At 42.9% G+C, this 16,538-nt stretch overlaps 1 protein-coding gene across 1 annotated transcript; it reads right to left on the minus strand.

The window, feature by feature from the left end:
* Positions 1–1,905: 1,905 nt before the first annotated feature.
* Positions 1,906–15,744, minus strand: LOC114652308 (granzyme A-like). The gene is made up of 5 exons (XM_028802628.2): positions 15,674–15,744; positions 15,444–15,576; positions 14,676–14,814; positions 5,568–5,834; positions 1,906–2,250 (listed from the first exon to the last, which is right to left on the minus strand). The coding sequence occupies exons 1-5, from the start codon at positions 15,717–15,719 to the stop codon at positions 2,095–2,097; spliced, it is 741 nt and encodes a 246-aa protein (XP_028658461.1). The 5' UTR covers positions 15,720–15,744; the 3' UTR covers positions 1,906–2,094.
* Between the last annotated feature and the right edge of the window lie 794 nt (positions 15,745–16,538).

Here is a 16,538-nt window from a genome sequence, read left to right on the forward strand (position 1 = left end):
GCGATTCTTCAAAGCTTTAAAGGAACATCAAAATATCTTCATACTACGTGTTTAATTATTCTATCCATCTGTCCTTCCAGTGTCATGTCAGCACCAGCAAGAATACAGCGCGAGACAGGTACAATCCTCTAGCGCTGTGCAACCGTGTAGTTAAAGTTAAATCTGTATAATAAACATAGTTTGCTGCATTTCATCTTAAAAATGACATTGCCATCATACGTAAATATGTGCTTTATAAAGTGGCTCAATTTGTGCAATATTATAACAGTATCGCAAGTTTACAGTGAGGTAATTGTACTTATAAGTACAAACAATTCTACAAGGAGCACTTGATGGACTGATTGAGTGCGTTTAAAGTTCTTGGAATTAAACTGTTTCTGAACTGCGAAGTACGTACAGGAAAGGCGTTTGTCATATGAGAGCAGTTCAATAGACAGCATGGCCGAGGCAGCGTGTGCTTGATGCTGTATACCGATAATTCTCTTTCCGATCAGCTGCTGTACAGCTGTGATTCACACTCAGATACAGTGAAATAAGTACTCTGAGTGGTGCAGTGAGAGTAATATGGAAAAAGATGATCCGATGTGGCAACACCTAACGGGAGAAACTGAAAGAAGAAGAAGAAGGTGCAGTGAGAGTAACAACGCTAAAGCAGTTATGGTATTTGGAATAGTTTGACCATTCCGTGAACCATTATATTGTTACAGGTTAATTACAATCAGATGCATTAAACTAATAAAGAATATGTGGTTAATTTCAGTGTATTTATAAAGCCGCGTCAGGGATGTGGATCTAAAAAAGAAAGGATAACCACACTGGAACAGTAACACTGCTTTGACGCTGGGTGCCGCCAGTCTGCAAAACTGAGCAGAGAACTTGCGTACGGCAGGGTATGAGCTAAATGTGCGTGACCTAACGCCAAGTTTAGGTTTTATACATTGCAATTTGAACGTGGAAACGTTCTTACACAACGTTTTTGTGTGTACGCACTGTTTATACATGAGGGCCCTGAACTTTTTCTGGAGCTATAGCTGCAGAATTTTGGAATCCCTGGACAAGAGTAGAAATAGAGTAGGAATAGCATGATAAACGAGTATTCTGTTATCTATGTAGCAATATGAAGCTCATATTCTATTCAAGTTAAGCAAACACTTACAGGTAGGTCCATAAATATTTGGACAGAGACAACTTCTGGTTGGTTCTGTACATTACCACAATGAATTTTAAATGAAACAACTCAGATGCAGTTGAAGTGCAGACTTTCAGCTTTAATTCAGTGGGGTGAATAAAACGATTGCATAAAAATGTGAGGCAACTAAAGCACTTTTTAACACAATCCCTTCATTTCAGGGGCTTTAGCTTTAAAAATGCTTTAGTTGCCTCACATTTTTATGCAATCGTTTTGATCACCCCACTGAATTAAAGCTAAAAGTCTGCACTTCAACTGCATTGTTTCATTTAAAATTCATTGTGGTGATGTACAGAACCAAAATTAGAAAAAAGTTGTTTCTGTCCAAATATTTATGGACCTAACTGTATGTAAATTTACTATTACCGTTAACATTCTAACACTGCCTCCTACATATTCACGTTATTCATTCTTTCTATTAGTTTTCTTCTTAGAATTCTCGACATATACTTTTTCATTCTTAAATTGGTGTCACCTTTATTCGGGCTCCTTCTTTTTAAAGTATAATTCATGCATATACTCTTTGAACATCCTGGCCACAACCAAGCTGATCTAACTTTGTAAGTTCAGTTTCAATTGTTATTAGTTAGCCAGTCAATTCTCAGTTGAAACTCACAGTGAATTGAAATGTGCAATACATTTTCAATTTCTTGTGTTAAAGAATTATACATCAGTAAATAGAAATAAACAGAAAACCACAGGAAAAAAGTCTGACTTTGATTTTATTAATGTTTAGACAAAAACATACAAAAGAATTTAACCATTAGCTGCAAATTACTCTTATTAAATTTAATAGCATAAATGAGTAAGCATTCCATTAAATGCGATTATCACAGAACAGGTTGGCTAAATATTCTGAAAATATATTCTTACTATGAAAGGCAAAGCATTTACAGAAATGAATTTTAACCATATTGCCTAATTACTTTTTCAATCCACTCAAGGTATTCTTTTGTAATCAGCACATAGACTCCTGGCTTGTTAGGCAGCCCACAATTTTCACCAAAAGAGACGATTCCTCTGTAGACCCCATCGCATAATAATGGGCCCCCTGAATCTCCCTACAAAAAAAAAACAAAAAACAGCATTGCAAAACAAATTATTGACTGTAAAGGTGTTCTTTTTGTATGATTACTTATTTGACAAAGATTTATATAATTATATGTCTCAAACACTGTCCAGTATTTACACAGAGATATATGAATACTGGGCCTATAAAAATGTTTTCACCCCCTTGTACGTTTTCACAGTTTATTGTTATACAACATAATAGATTTAATTTGGCTTTTTTGATGCTGAAAAACAGGAAAGGACTCTTTGATACTTGAGAACCTCAGGGAACTGTCCTGTCTCCCTTCTTGTTTACCATCTACACAACAGACTTCCAGTAGAATACCAGCACTTTCCACCTACAAAAATTGTAAATGACTTCTCTATCATAGTCTGAATTAATAAAGGAGATATGTCAGAGTACAGGAAGGATGTTAAGGACTTTGTCTTGTGGTGGAGGGATAACAACCTGCAACTGAATATCAACATCACAGAAGAGCTGGTGGTGGACTTCTAGCAGCTAAAGAGCCTCTGAGACCAGTCACCATTCACGTGGAGGACATGGAAGTGGTGCAGAGCTACAATTAGCTGGGGGTCCACATGAACAACAAACTGTACTGGTCTGACAACACAGTGGCACTGTACAAGAATGACCAGAGCAGACTGTACTTGCTAAAGAGACCCAGGTCTTTTGATTTGTGCAGCAAACTGCTGGAAATGTTCTACCAGTCCATAGTAGCCAGTGTGGCATTCTATGATCTTCAGGGAAAGCAGCTTGAGCTCAAGAGAAGCACAAAGCAAGAACCCAACCTATCAAGAGAGCTTGCTGCTGGTCAAACACAAAATAAAAGCATCATGGGAATGACTTAAAAACAACAACGTGAAGGTCCTAGAGCAGCTGAGTCAAAGTCCAGCTCTCAATCCAGTTCAGAACTTGTGGCTGGACGTACGAAATGCTGTTCATTCATGAGCTCCATGCAACCTTAAAGAGCTTCAACAGCTTTGCAAAGAAAAAGAATTGAGAAGAAGTGCAGAGTCCAGGTTTACTAAGGTGATGGAGAGTGTGGAAGATGGCCGGGACCCGTGTGGAAGATGGACACCCCTTTGTCACTGGATCCGGGGGAGCAGCCATGGGAGCCACGCTACATCTCTCAGAACCTTTGTTGGCAGCCCCCTGGGTTGTGTCGGGGCCACTCTAGGATGAGCTCCGGTGTTCCACAAAAGTGGCCCCAACGCAACCCAGGGGGGCTGCCAACAAAGGTTCCAAGGGATGTAACGTGGCTCCCATGGCTGCTCCCCCGGATCCAGTGACAAAGGGGCATCCCTGCTGGGCATGGGTCCCGGCCATCTGCCACAAGAGACAAAGAGAGACCTGTGCACACAGACTCAAGACTGTCATGGCTGGCAAAATACTGACTTGAAGGGGGTGAAAACTTATGCGATCAATTATTTTGTGTTTTAAATTTTTAATTAATGTATCCCTCTCTTTTCACATTGATATTAAAGAGTCTTTTACTGTTGATCAATGTCAATAAAACCAAATAAAATCCACTGTGATTCAATGCCGTATAACAATAAAATGTGAAAACTTCCAAGGGGGTGAACACTTTTTATAGGCACTGTATATATGCTTATTTATAGACATCTAAATGTTAATAATTAAATGAAAATATACTGTATTTTTTGTTCAATTATTATATATGTATGATTCAGCATAATATACAAGGGGGAGTGAAGCTAAAGTTAGAAAATGGGATTTATTAGATAATGGAGTGAACCTTAACAAACCTGATCATGTCATTTCTCAATGTCTTTTCCACCCTTCTCAATGCACTTGCACCCCCTACCTGGAAGTGCTTGGATTCCAGCAGAATAAAAGGTTTCATCTTGTCCTTGCAGCCACTCATGCACCCCGAGTTATTGTCGAACTCTACATGCCGAGGGGTACTCCAGTCACTAGTGCAAGTTACTGTGACTTGCTGGAGACCAATGTGAAGCCTGCTATTTGATCCAAGTAGTGGGGATTGCTGTCTCAAGGAGTCCTTTTGCTGCAAGACAATGGCACACGCTGCTAAGAACAGCAAGGCTTGTCTGAAGAAACTGAAATCTGAGGTATTGCCACATCATCCTTATTCACCACATTTGGCACCGTGTGATTTCCACCTTTTTGGACCACATAAAAAAAACCCTGGGTGGTCGTCGATTCAAGACCGATGATAACGTGAAGAAAGCGGTGCATGAGTGACTGACAAGGAATCCAGGCAGATGGCACAAGTGCATTGTGAAGGGTGGGGACTCCATTGAGAAATGACATGATCAGGTTTATTAAGGTTCGTTCCATTTTCTGATAAATCCCATTTTCTAACCTTAGCTTGACTCCCCCTTGTATATGGTTGTTCCATATTGAGGGCATGGAGCAACAACCCACCCCCCGTCCTAGAGTTGGAAGGAAATACAACCCCCAAAATGAAACAGCAGTGCTACAGAAAAGTCGTGATTGTAAAAATGAGTTAAGAGTCCAGACCAGGTCCGTTTGACTTTTTAAGTTGCTATATGCTGCTGGGGTGGCACGGTGGTACAGTGGTAGTGCTGCTGCCTCGCAGTTAGGAGACCCAGGTTTGCTTCACGGGTCCTCCCTGCATGGAGCTTGTATGTTCTCCCTGTTTCTGCGTGGGTTTCCTCCCACACTCCAAAGACATGCAGGTTAGGTGCATTGGTGATTCTAAATTGGCCCTAGTGTGTGTGTGTGTGTGCTCTGCGGTGGGCTGGCGCCCTGTCCAGGGTTTGTTTCCTGTCTTGTGCCCTGTGTTGGCTGGGATTGGCTCCAGCAGACCCCCGTGACCCTGTAGTTAGGATATAGCGGGTTGGATAATGGATGGATGCATTTATGCTGCTGAAACTACATTCACACTGCTATTAAAAGTTACTCAATTTCAATTATCATTCTCATATCTGATGGTTCAAATTAAGTTTGCAAGCAATTTCCATGTGATATGAATGTATATGGATATCTATCCTCAGTTTAAAAAATTCATAGAAATTAATTAAACAAATTACAGTTTCGCATTTGATTTGATAACAGATTTTTTTCCTTTTTTGGCTTTTGAACTTGTTTTGATTGCCGGATTACATTTTTGTTATGTTTCTGATTCCCTATTAAAATATTTCCTGCTACCGTCCAGCAGAGCACAGATGTAGTCAGGATAGAATAAATCATTTATGCTACACAACCGGTAATATAATTCAAATCACAACATGTAATAAAAGACAAAAAACTGACAAGCAAAGATATTTGTAAATAATGTTTGAATGAATGCAGAGTTCTTACCTGGCAGGCGTCTTTTCCTCCGTTTGGATTTCCTGCACACAGCATGTTACGTGTTATTTCAATCTTTTCGTAATAGTTGGGGCCATTGCAGTCATCTCTGTCTATAATGGTAACAGTCACTTCTCTCAACTTGTCCACCGTGCTCCCATTATTCCTGGTAGCTCCCCATCCAGCGACACTGCATTTTGTCCCGGCTTTGACATCTTCTCCAAAATTAGGAAGTGAAACAGTTGAAATGCTTTTGCTCAGTTGCGCATTTTGGTTCAGCTTTGTCAGAAGAACATAAAGAAAATGATTAGAATATTACATTCATTTGATCAGATGGTTCAAATGATTGGATTAAATGAAGATGGTCAACCCTAAACACTGTTGTGAAAGCTTTAAAGTGCTTTATTTAGAACATTAGAGCAATAGTGATAAGAACAGTCCATTTAGCCCAACAAGTTCACTAATCAAGCAGGTCTAAAATTTTCCAAAACAGCATCAAGTTGAAATTTGAAGGTACTAAGCCCTAACCTACAGCAAGCCACTTGATAATTTGGTAACACTTGAGTTTAGGTGCTGTGCAAATGCATCTATTATTCATTTACTCTTACAGTGCATCCAGAAAGTATTCACAGCGCATCACTTTTTCCACACTTTGTTATGTTACAGCCTTATTCCAAAATTGATTAAATTCATTTTTTCCCTCAGAATTCTACACACAACACCCCATAATGACAACGTGAAAAAAGTTTACTTGAGGTTTTTGCAAATTTATTAAAAATAAAAAAACTGAGAAATCGCATGTACATAAGTATTCACAGCCTTTGCTCAATACTTTGTCGATGCACCTTTGGCAACAATTACAGCCTCAAGTCTTTTTGAGTATGATGCCACAAGCTTGGCACACCTATCCTTGGCCAGTTTCGCCCATTCCTCTTTGCAGCACCTCTCAAGCTCCATCAGGTTGGGTGGGAAGCGTCGGTGCACAGCCATTTTAAGATCTCTCCAGAGATGTTCAATCGGATTCAAGTCCTGGCTCTGGCTGGGCCACTCAAGGACATTCACAGAGTTGTCCTGAATCAATCTTTTGATATCTTGGCTGTGTGCTTAGGGTCGTTGTCCTGCTGAAAGATGAACCGTCGCCCCAGTCTGTTGTCAAGAGGGCTCTGGAGCAGGTTTTCATCCAGGATGTCATCTTTCCCTTTATCTTGACTAGTCTCCCAGTCCCTGCCGCTGAAAAACATCCCCACAGCATGATGCTGCCACCACTGCTGCCAGTGACATGCTTCACTGTAGGGAGGGTGCCAGGTTTCCTCCAAACGTGACGCCTGGCATTCACACCAAAGAGTTCAATATTTGTCTCATCAGACCAGAGAATTTTCTTTCTCATGGTCTGAGAGTCCTTCAGGTGCCTTTTGGCAAACTCCAGGCGGGCTGCCATGTGCCTTTTACTAAGGAGTGGCTTCCGTCCGGCCACTCTACCATACAGGCCTGATTGGTGGATTGCTGCAGAGATGGTTGTCCTTCTGGAAGGTTCTCCTCTCTCCACAGAAGACCTCTGGAGCTCTGACAGAGTGACCATCGGGTTCTTGGTCACCTGCCTGACTAAGGCCCTTCTCCCCCGATCGCTCAGTTTAGATGGCCAGCCAGCTCTAGGAAGAGTCCTAGTGGTTTTGAACTTCTTCCACTTACGGATGATGGAGGCCACTGTGCTCATTGGGACCTTCAAAGCAGCAGAAATTTTTCTGTAACCTTTCCCAGATTTGTGCCTCAAGACAATCCTGTCTCTGAGATCTATAGACAATTCCTTTGACTTCATGCTTGGTTTTTGTTCTGACATGAACTGTCAACTGTGGGACCTTATATAGACAGGTGTGTGCCTTTCCAAATCATGTCCAGTCAACTGAATTTACCACAGGTGGACTCCAATTAAGCTGGAGAAACATCTCAAGGATGATCAGGGGAAACAGGATGCACCTGAGCTCAGTTTTGAGCTTCATGGCAAAGGCTGTGAATACTTATGTATATGTGCTTTCTCAATTTTTTTATTTTTAATAAATTTGCAAAAATCTCAAGTAAACTTTTTTCACATTGTCATTATGGGGTGTTGTGTGTAGAAATCTGAGGAAAAAAAATGAATTTAATCCATGTTGGAATAAGGCTGTAACATAACAAAATGTGGAAAAAGTGATGCGCTGTGAATACTTTCCGGATGCACTGTGTATACCAAGACCTTAACAAAGGCTAATTTTGCTCTTCATAACACTTATAAAACATCAGTAGATGATTGGTTATTCATCTCTGGGCAGTGTCACATACTGACATGATGGTAAAATGAGTTGTTAATATGAAGGATTCACAGGTCTTATACTAAATATGGAATATCAAGAGAAATGGGTCTCAGTGAAGCCACCTCAGAGCACTCCAATGTGAAGTTTTGTTAGAAAGTCACATTGCCGAGATAAATACACACTTTACTAATGCTTTGCATGTGTTATGAAGACCCAAAGAAGTGTTTTGTTGCATAGTGGTAAATGAGTAATAGATGCATTATTGCAGAACCAAAACTAAAGTCTCTCCAGTAATTCATTTAATATGCATACAGTACTTTGTATGAAGATTAAAGTGTGTTAACACATTAATTAATTAAATTATTTAAAGTGAGCATAAAACATTTAAAACATTCCAGTCAGATTATCTTTAAAAGTGAAATCACAGAAGTGGGGTAGAGGCAGAAATAAATATTTAGTTCCAGCTGCTACTTCAAAATGAGTTTTTAGCTAGAACATGGGGACACTGATGAAATCTGCATGATGGTACGCTTTCCACAAACACTAGAATGTTATTTAGTCACCACACAGAGAACTAGAAGATAAATAGAATAAAATACTCAAGTAGTGTGACTAATAGGAGCGCTCCAGGAACCTTCAAATTTCAACCTAATTTTTTCTTTTTAAGAGTTCTCATCAATGTGAGCAGCAAGAGTGGATCATCCTTTGGGCTCTTCTGAGGTATCTGCTTCCACCTCAGATAGAGAGGGGGCGCTGCAGCTAACCTTATCCTCTGTTTCTTCCTTCACAGTTTCCAAGAAGACGGTCCCTTCAGGTTTCCCCACTAAATATCCTGCAGTTCCCAGAAGGAGGCCTCTCTCGTTATGAGAATGCACTGTAGGACGGAGCTCCTTCAAGCCATGATTTTGTGAGGTTTGAAACCAGAGAGAAACATTCCTCATTAGGACACTACTTTTTTTTTGTTGATTTAGCAGCCATTAAGTGTGTGTTTTGTTAGACTTGCATTTATTAAACCGAGCTGGTGTCCAAATATTTCCTCTTGTGTGAACCTCCAGTTCTTCCAACAATCACAGATGTCTTTTTAAATAGAAAAGAGTTACTTGCTGGTTATTTTGCTAGTTGCTTCTCAGATAGCCAAGATTTTGAAACTATAAACTTAAATGGGATTCAGAGAGTATTCACACCCCTTCACTTTCTTTACACATTATTGTGTTGTACATTTAATTCTAAATAGATCATTTTGCTATTATAGTCCATCAATGTACACTCAATAACTCATAATGACAAAATGTTTGCAAATTTATTTAAAATCCAAAACTGAAATCTCTTATTCACATAAGTATTCAGACATCAGCTGTGGCCCTCCAGATTGTGGTCAGGTTTATCCTGTTTGCTTTAATTATATTTGAGATGTATCTAGAACTTGATTGGCAAATTGAATTGATTGGACATCATTTAGAAGGACACACACCTGTGTATCGAAGGTCCCACAATTCACACTACATGGCAGGACAAAAACCAAGCCATGAAGTTCAAAGAAATGTCTATAGACCTTCATGATTAAATTGTGATGAGGCATATATCAAGACAAGGGCATAAAACCATATCTAAAGCTTTGAGTGTCCTCAACAATTGTGAAATTCAACAAGTTTGGAGTGACCAGGACTCTTACTAGAGTTGACTGATTGGCCAAACTGAGTAACTGGACAGGAAGGTGACCAAGAACTCAATGATCATTCTAACAGAATTTCAGAATGATTCAGTTTTCTTCTGAGTTTGGAGAACCTGTCGAAAGGATGACCATCTCAGCAGCACTCTGTCAGTTAGGTGTTTATGGTAGAATGGGTAGTTGGAAGCCACTTCTCAGTAAAAGGCCTATGAGGGCATTTAAGGGAATCTAAGAGCATGAAAAAAAGATTCTGTGGTCTGATGAGAACTCCAAGCTCTATGTCTGGCAAGGACCAGACAATGTTCTGCCTGATTTCATCCCTATGGCGAAGACATCATCATGTATTTTTCTAAGTGGCATAGTGAGACTGGTCAATATTGAAGAAGGGTGAATGCTGACAAATACAGAGAGGTCCTTGAAGAAAGCCTGCTCCAGAATGCACGGTACCTCAAATTGGGGCGATGGCTCACCTTTCAGCATGACAGTGACCTGAAGCTTACAAACAAGACAAAGCTGCAGTGGTTTTAGGACAAGTCTTTGAATCCCATAGAACAGTTTAGAGATGTTTCCCCTCTAATCTAATGCAGTTTAAGAGGACCTGCCAGGAAGAACAGGATAAATTGCCCAAATCAAGGTGTGCAAAGCTTGTAGACACTAACTCAAGAAATCTCCAAGCTGTAATTGCTGGCAAAGGGGTGTTTGATATAAGTGTCTGAATGCTTACATGACTGATAGATTTCAGTTTTTGATTTTTAATGAATTTGCAAACCTTTCTGAAAACATGTTTTGACTTTGTCATTATGACTTATTTAGTGGAGATTGATGGACAAAAATGTTACATTTATCCATTTAAAAATGTGCAGAAAGTGAAGGGGTCTAAATACTTGCTAAAAAAGCATGGGACAAATGATCAGGTGAACCTTCTCTAGAGAGACCAAACCAAAAACTGTAATGTTGGAACCTTTAATTGTTACCTACTTAACAGGTCTATTTAAAATGAAGTAAAACATAAAAACAAAGAAAATCTGTGTTTCAAGCCCTAATGCTTCTGAAGGGTTATCAGTTGATTCATACAGTGTGACATCACACAACTAGAAAGCATGTTTAAATGCAAAGCACAATATGAAAATACATTAACCTAAAGGGCAGCCCAGACAGAAGGTTTGAGAGAGTCAGATGACCACATCAGTGAGATCTACCAACAAAATAAATATGGAATTATTTGAATGAAAGGGACTAGCAGTGCAGACTCAGGGGCCTGGTGTCACTAGCTGGAATCCCACCAAGGCATGTCTATATTGAGTCTGTGTTCGCTCCCTGTATGTGTGGGAATTTTCCTTTGGATGCTCTGGTTTGCCCCTCCTCGAACTGCCACCTTATCGTGGTGGAGGGGTTTGCGTGTCCCAATGATCCTAGGAGCTCTGTTGTCCGGGGCTTTATGCCCCTGGTAGGGGCACCCAAGGCAAACTGGTCCTAGGTGAGGGATGAGACAAAGAGCGGTTAAACAAACCTCCATGATGAATACAAAATTTGGACAGCGTTTTCCCTCGCCCGGACGTGGGTCACCGGGGCCCCCCTCTGGAGCCAGGCCTGGAGCTGGGGCTCGATGACGAGCGCCTGGTGGCCAGGCTTGCACCCATGAGGCTCGGCTGGGCACAGCCCGAAGAGGCAACGTGGGTCCCCCTTCCCATGGGCTCACCACCTATCGGAGGGGCCAAGGAGGTCGGGTGCAGTGTGAGTTGGGTAGTGGCCGAAGGCGGGGACCTTGGCGGTCCGATCCTCGGCTACAGAAGCTGGCTCTTGGGACGTGGAATGTCACCTCTCTGAAGGGGAAGGAGCCTGAGCTAGTGCGCGAGGTCGAGAGGTTCCGGCTAGATATAGTCGGGCTCACCTCGACGTACAGCTTGGACTCTGGAACCAATCTCCTTGAGAGGGGCTGGACTCTCTACCACTCTGGAGTTGTCCCCGGTGAGAGGCGCCGAGCAGGTGTGGGCATACTTATTGCCCCCCGACTTGGAGCCTGTACATTGGGGTTTACCCCGGTGGATGAGAGGGTAGCCTCCCTCCGCCTTCGGGTGGGGGGACGGGTCCTAACTGTTGTTTGTGCGTATGCACCGAACAGCAGTTCGGAGTACCCACCCTTTTTGGAGTCCCTGGAGGGGGTGCTGGAGGGCATACCTTCTAGGGACTCCCTCGTACTGCTGGGAGACTTCAGTGCTCACGTGGGCAATGACAGTGAGACCTGGAAGGGTGTGATTGGGAGGAATGCCCCCCCGATCTGAACCCGAGTGGTGTTTTGTTATTGGACTTCTGTGCTCGTCACGGATTGTCCATAACGAACACCATGTTCAAGCATAGGGGTGTTCATATGTGCACTTGGCACCAGGACACCCTAGGCCTCAGTTCGATGGTCAACTTTGTGGTTGTGTCGTCGGACTTGCGGCCACATGTCTTGGACACTCGGGTGAAGAGAGGGGCGGAGCTGTCAACTGATCACCACCTGGTGGTGAGTTGGCTCCAATGGTGGGGGAGGATGCCAGTCAGGCCTGGTAGGCCCAAACGTGTTGTGAGGGTCTGCTGGGAACGTCTGGCAGAGCCCCCTGTCGGAAGTAGCTTCAACTCCCACCTCCAGCAGAACTGTCCCGAGGGAGGTGGGGGACATTGAGTCAGAATGGGCCATGTTCCGTGCCTCTATTGTTGAGGCGGCTGACCGGAGCTGTGGCCGTAAGGTAGTCGGTGCCTGTCATGGCGGCAATCCTCAAACCCGTTGGTGGACACCAGCGGTGAAGGATGCCGTCAAGCTGAAGAAGAAGTCCTACCGGTCCCTTTTGTCCTGTGGGACTCTAGAGGCAGCTAATAGGTACCGGCAGGCCAAGCGGAATGCGGCTTCGGTGGTTGCTGAGGCAAAAACTCGGGCATGGGAGGAGTTTGGGGAGGCCATGGAGAACGACTTTCGGACGGCTTCGAGGAGATTCTGGTCCACCGTCCGGCGTCTCAGGAGGGGGAAGCAGTGCAGTGTCAACCTGTGTATGGTGGGGATGGTGCGCTGCTGACCTCGACTCGGGACGTTGTGGGTCGGTGGGGGGAGTACTTCGAAGACCTCCTCAATCCCACTAACATACCTTCCAATAAGGAAGCAGAGCCTGGGGACTCGGAGGTGGGCTCCCCCATCTCTGGGACTGAGGTCACCGAGGTGGTCAAAAAACTCCTTGGTGGCAGGGCCCCGGGGGTGGATGAGATACGCCCGGAGTTCCTCAAAGCTCTGGATGTTGTAGGGCTATCTTGGTTGACACGTCTCTGCAACATCGCATGGACATCAGGAACAGTGCCTCTGGATTGGCAGACTGGGGTGGTGGTCCCCCTTTTTAAGAAGGGGGACTGGAGGGTGTGTTCCAACTACAGAGGGATCACACTCCTCAGCCTCCCTGGAAAAGTCTATTCGGGGGTTCTGGAGAGGAGGGTCCGTCGGATAGTCGAACCTCGGATTCAGGAAGAACAGTGTGGTTTTCGTCCTGGTCGCGGAACAGTGGACCAGCTCTACACCCTTAGCAGGGTCCTGGAGGGTGCATGGGAGTTCGCCCAACCAGTCTACATGTGTTTTGCGGACTTGGAAAAGGCGTTCGACCGTGTCCCTCGGGGAATCCTGTGGGGGGTGCTCCGGGAGTATGGAGTACCGGACCCCCTGATAAGGGCTGTTCGGTCCCTGTACGATCGGTGTCAGAGCTTGGTCCGCATTGCCGGCAGTAAGTCGAACCCGTTTCCAGTGAGAGTTGGACTCCGCCAGGGCTGCCCTTTGTCACCGATTCTGTTCATAACTTTTATGGACAGAATGTCTAGGCGCAGCCAGGGTGTTGAGGGGGTCCGGCTTGGTGGACTCAGGATTGGGTCACTGCTTTTTGCAGATGATGTTGTCCTGTTTGCTTCATCAGGCCGTAATCTTCAGCTCTCTCTGGATCGGTTCGCAGCTGAGTGTGAAGCAGCTGGGATGGGAATCAGCACCTCCAAATCCGAGACCATGGTCCTCAGCCGGAAAAGGGTGGAGTGCCCCCTCAGGGTTGGGAGTGAGATCCTACCCCAAGTGGAGGAGTTCAAGTATCTCGGGGTCTTGTTCACGAGTGAGGGAAGAATGGAGCGTGAGATCGACAGGTGGATCAGTGCAGCGTCTGCAGTGATGCGGGCTCTGCATCGGTCTATCGTGGTGAAAAAGGAGCTGAGCCACAAGGCGAAGCTCTCAATTTACCAGTCGACCTATGTTCCTACCCTCACCTATGGTCATGAGCTATGGGTAGTGACCGAAAGAACGAGATCGCGAATACAAGCGGCTGAATTGAGTTTTCTCCGCAGGGTGTCTGGGCTCTCCCTTAAAGATAGGGTGAGAAGCTCAGTCATCCGGGAGGGGCTCAGAGTAGAGCCGCTGCTCCTCCGCATCGAGAGGAGTCAGATGAGGTGGCTCGGGCATCTGATCAGGATGCCTCCTGGACACCTCCCTGGTGAGGTGTTCCGGGCACGTCCAACCGGGAGGAGGCCCCGGGGAAGACCCAGGACACGCTGGAGGGACTATGTCTCTCGGCTGGCCTGGGAACGCCTTGGGATTCCCCCGGAAGAGCTAGAAGAAGTGGCCGGAGAGAGGGAAGTCTGGGCATCTCTGCTCAAGCTGCTGCCCCCGCGACCCGACCTCGGATAAGCGGAAGAGGATGGATGAATGGATGCTCTGGTTTGCCAATGACCACTTTAAATCGACTTTGTTTGTGCAACTGTGACCTGTGATCGACTTGAACATTTCCCAGAGTTGTTTCCCCCTTTTGTCTGAATACTGTTAGCATTGGCTCTGAGCCTCTACAATCCTACAATGGACCATCATTTGAGGATAGCCCACTGTGTTACATATCTTAGTACCTTTCGAACACAATGGCAGAGATTTGAATATAGTTTATATTGGACATTAATTCAAGAATGCTAAAACAATTATATTGAGATGTCAGAAACAGTTTTAACCTACTGTGATCTGCCAAGACTTCAGTCAAAAATGAAAATCACATTGAAGAGCATTTCCACATTGGCTAATTGGAAGTACTATATGGTCAGCCTCTGGTATTATTTCATAAGTGATACCTTAACTTGGGTCAGAAACATTTCAGAAAATTGGATTCAACAAATGCTTACCTGAAGGAGCATGATATCATTGCTGTACTTTTTGGGATTATATTGTGGATGAATGATAGCAGACTTCACTCTAATAAACTGCTTTGTTTCTTCATTTTCAGTCAGTGAATGAGCTCCCAGGATCACAAATATGTTTTTCCTGATATTTGGTTATAAAGATAAGACAAAGAAAATTAACACTTAAACATTTTCACAATATAGTAAGTATATGATTTCCCAATTTAAAAGTAGTCCATATAGCCTTTCAACTCAATTTCAGTGTTTGCAGCTGGACTTTTTAGTTAGTGTATAATAATCTGTTACAATTTATTACATGAAGCCATAAAAGAATGAATTATTAAACACAAGGAAAAGGATTGAATACACAACTCAACAGTTAAATAAATGTAACTCAAAGCTGAACATGACGTCTCTGCCTCGTCTTAGAGAAGCTACCAACATAATTTTTCCAAGGTTAGGATAAAGTAAATGAGTAATGAACACCCCTCCAGAAAGTAGGGATAAATTGATGAGAAAGCTCATGTGCCCCTTTTATGAAGCAGTGCTAAGATCTGGAATCTGGACGGCTTATACCTCTCTGGTAGCAGCTTCTAGTCTGTTCTGCTTGAGACAATTTTTACTTTATTCTTTGCCATTCCTCTGACAACTCTATCACCTTGATTCTGTTTTCAGAAAACAACTATTTGCATATTAAATTTGTAATTTACTTATTCACCTACCACAACACCCATCCATAAAAATGTTCACAGAAAAGCTAGTAGTACTTACTCATGGCAGTGTGCGGCTGTCAGCACCCAGTTTGGTTTAATCAAAGCGCCACCACAGAAAGTACTAAGAAATGCAATGTACGGCTTTGAGTGTGGTTTAACCTCCCAGCCACCAATAATTTCCACACATCCACCTATAAAATAAAGTATTTGAATATTTTACAACATAAGACACCTCCAGATATTTGCAGTTATGCTCAAAGGAAATGTTTCAAAGCAGTCAAAACTAACCTTCAGGAATTAGAAACATGAAGAGGAGAATCACCATTTGCTTCATCGTGTCTCTATTTTTTGTGTTTGTGGCTATTGTAGCTACCACTGAACTTTATATTATGAACTGCCCATGACCCATATATTGCTTTGGATTTGGCTTGATAGCATGATATCAAAGATATAGATCTTGCTTAATACTTGAATGAGGTAAACTGGAAAACTTCCTGAGGTAATAAGCACCAATATTGCTGTAAGAGACCAGATGCTGAGAATTGGGGAACTGAAACTGTTTGTCACATCTTCCCCATAATAATTTTACAAAAGTTTTTATTTTGATCAAATATGTGATACTGAAATCCAAAATTTAAAAGAAAACACAGTGTTGCCGTGCTAATACAACTCTTGCAAAATTTAAAAGCTGAGAAACTTATTTTTGCATTGTGCACATGGATTCTAGTTTTCAAAATAAATATACTGTATAACAGTAAACAACAAATAATAAATATGTCAAAATCAGAATAAAAATAAAATTAATAACTATTTCACCTTATTAATAGTCATTTCCAATATAAGATTTACATACTGTAAAACCAAAAATTTTGGGTTAGTCAAAATGTTGTGAACATCTTTAGTACTTTATCACAAACTGTAATAAAATACTTTTAAAAATATTTGACATTTAACTCTTTTAGGTCATTGTGGGGCACTGGGGGTAGTCAGCAGCGAGCAGCTACCAGGCCATCTTCTGAAAAGCACACAAAGCAATGGTTTCTGTCATAAATCAACATAAAATGTCTGTTGCTGTGTGAAGTGTTTTGTTGCCACGTGTTAGAGGTCTCTGGCTGCAGCAGCAATGGTGAACCAGCTGGGGACCAGTCAGTTG

This window comes from Erpetoichthys calabaricus, chromosome 5, assembly GCF_900747795.2.
Source record: "Erpetoichthys calabaricus chromosome 5, fErpCal1.3, whole genome shotgun sequence".
In the NCBI taxonomy this organism is placed as follows: domain Eukaryota; kingdom Metazoa; phylum Chordata; class Cladistia; order Polypteriformes; family Polypteridae; genus Erpetoichthys; species Erpetoichthys calabaricus.

Bases quoted from the DNA above. Each gene is read 5' to 3' on its own strand.
- LOC114652308 (XM_028802628.2), bottom strand. From the start codon at position 15,719: ATGAAGCAAATGGTGATTCTCCTCTTCATGTTTCTAATTCCTGAAG. The intron at 14,815-15,443 runs GTAAGTACTACT...ACCAAATATCAG, and splicing joins ACAGCCGCACACTGCCATGA to GAAAAACATATTTGTGATCC. The intron at 5,835-14,675 runs GTAAGCATTTGT...CTTCTGACAAAG, and splicing joins ATGATATCATGCTCCTTCAG to CTGAACCAAAATGCGCAACT.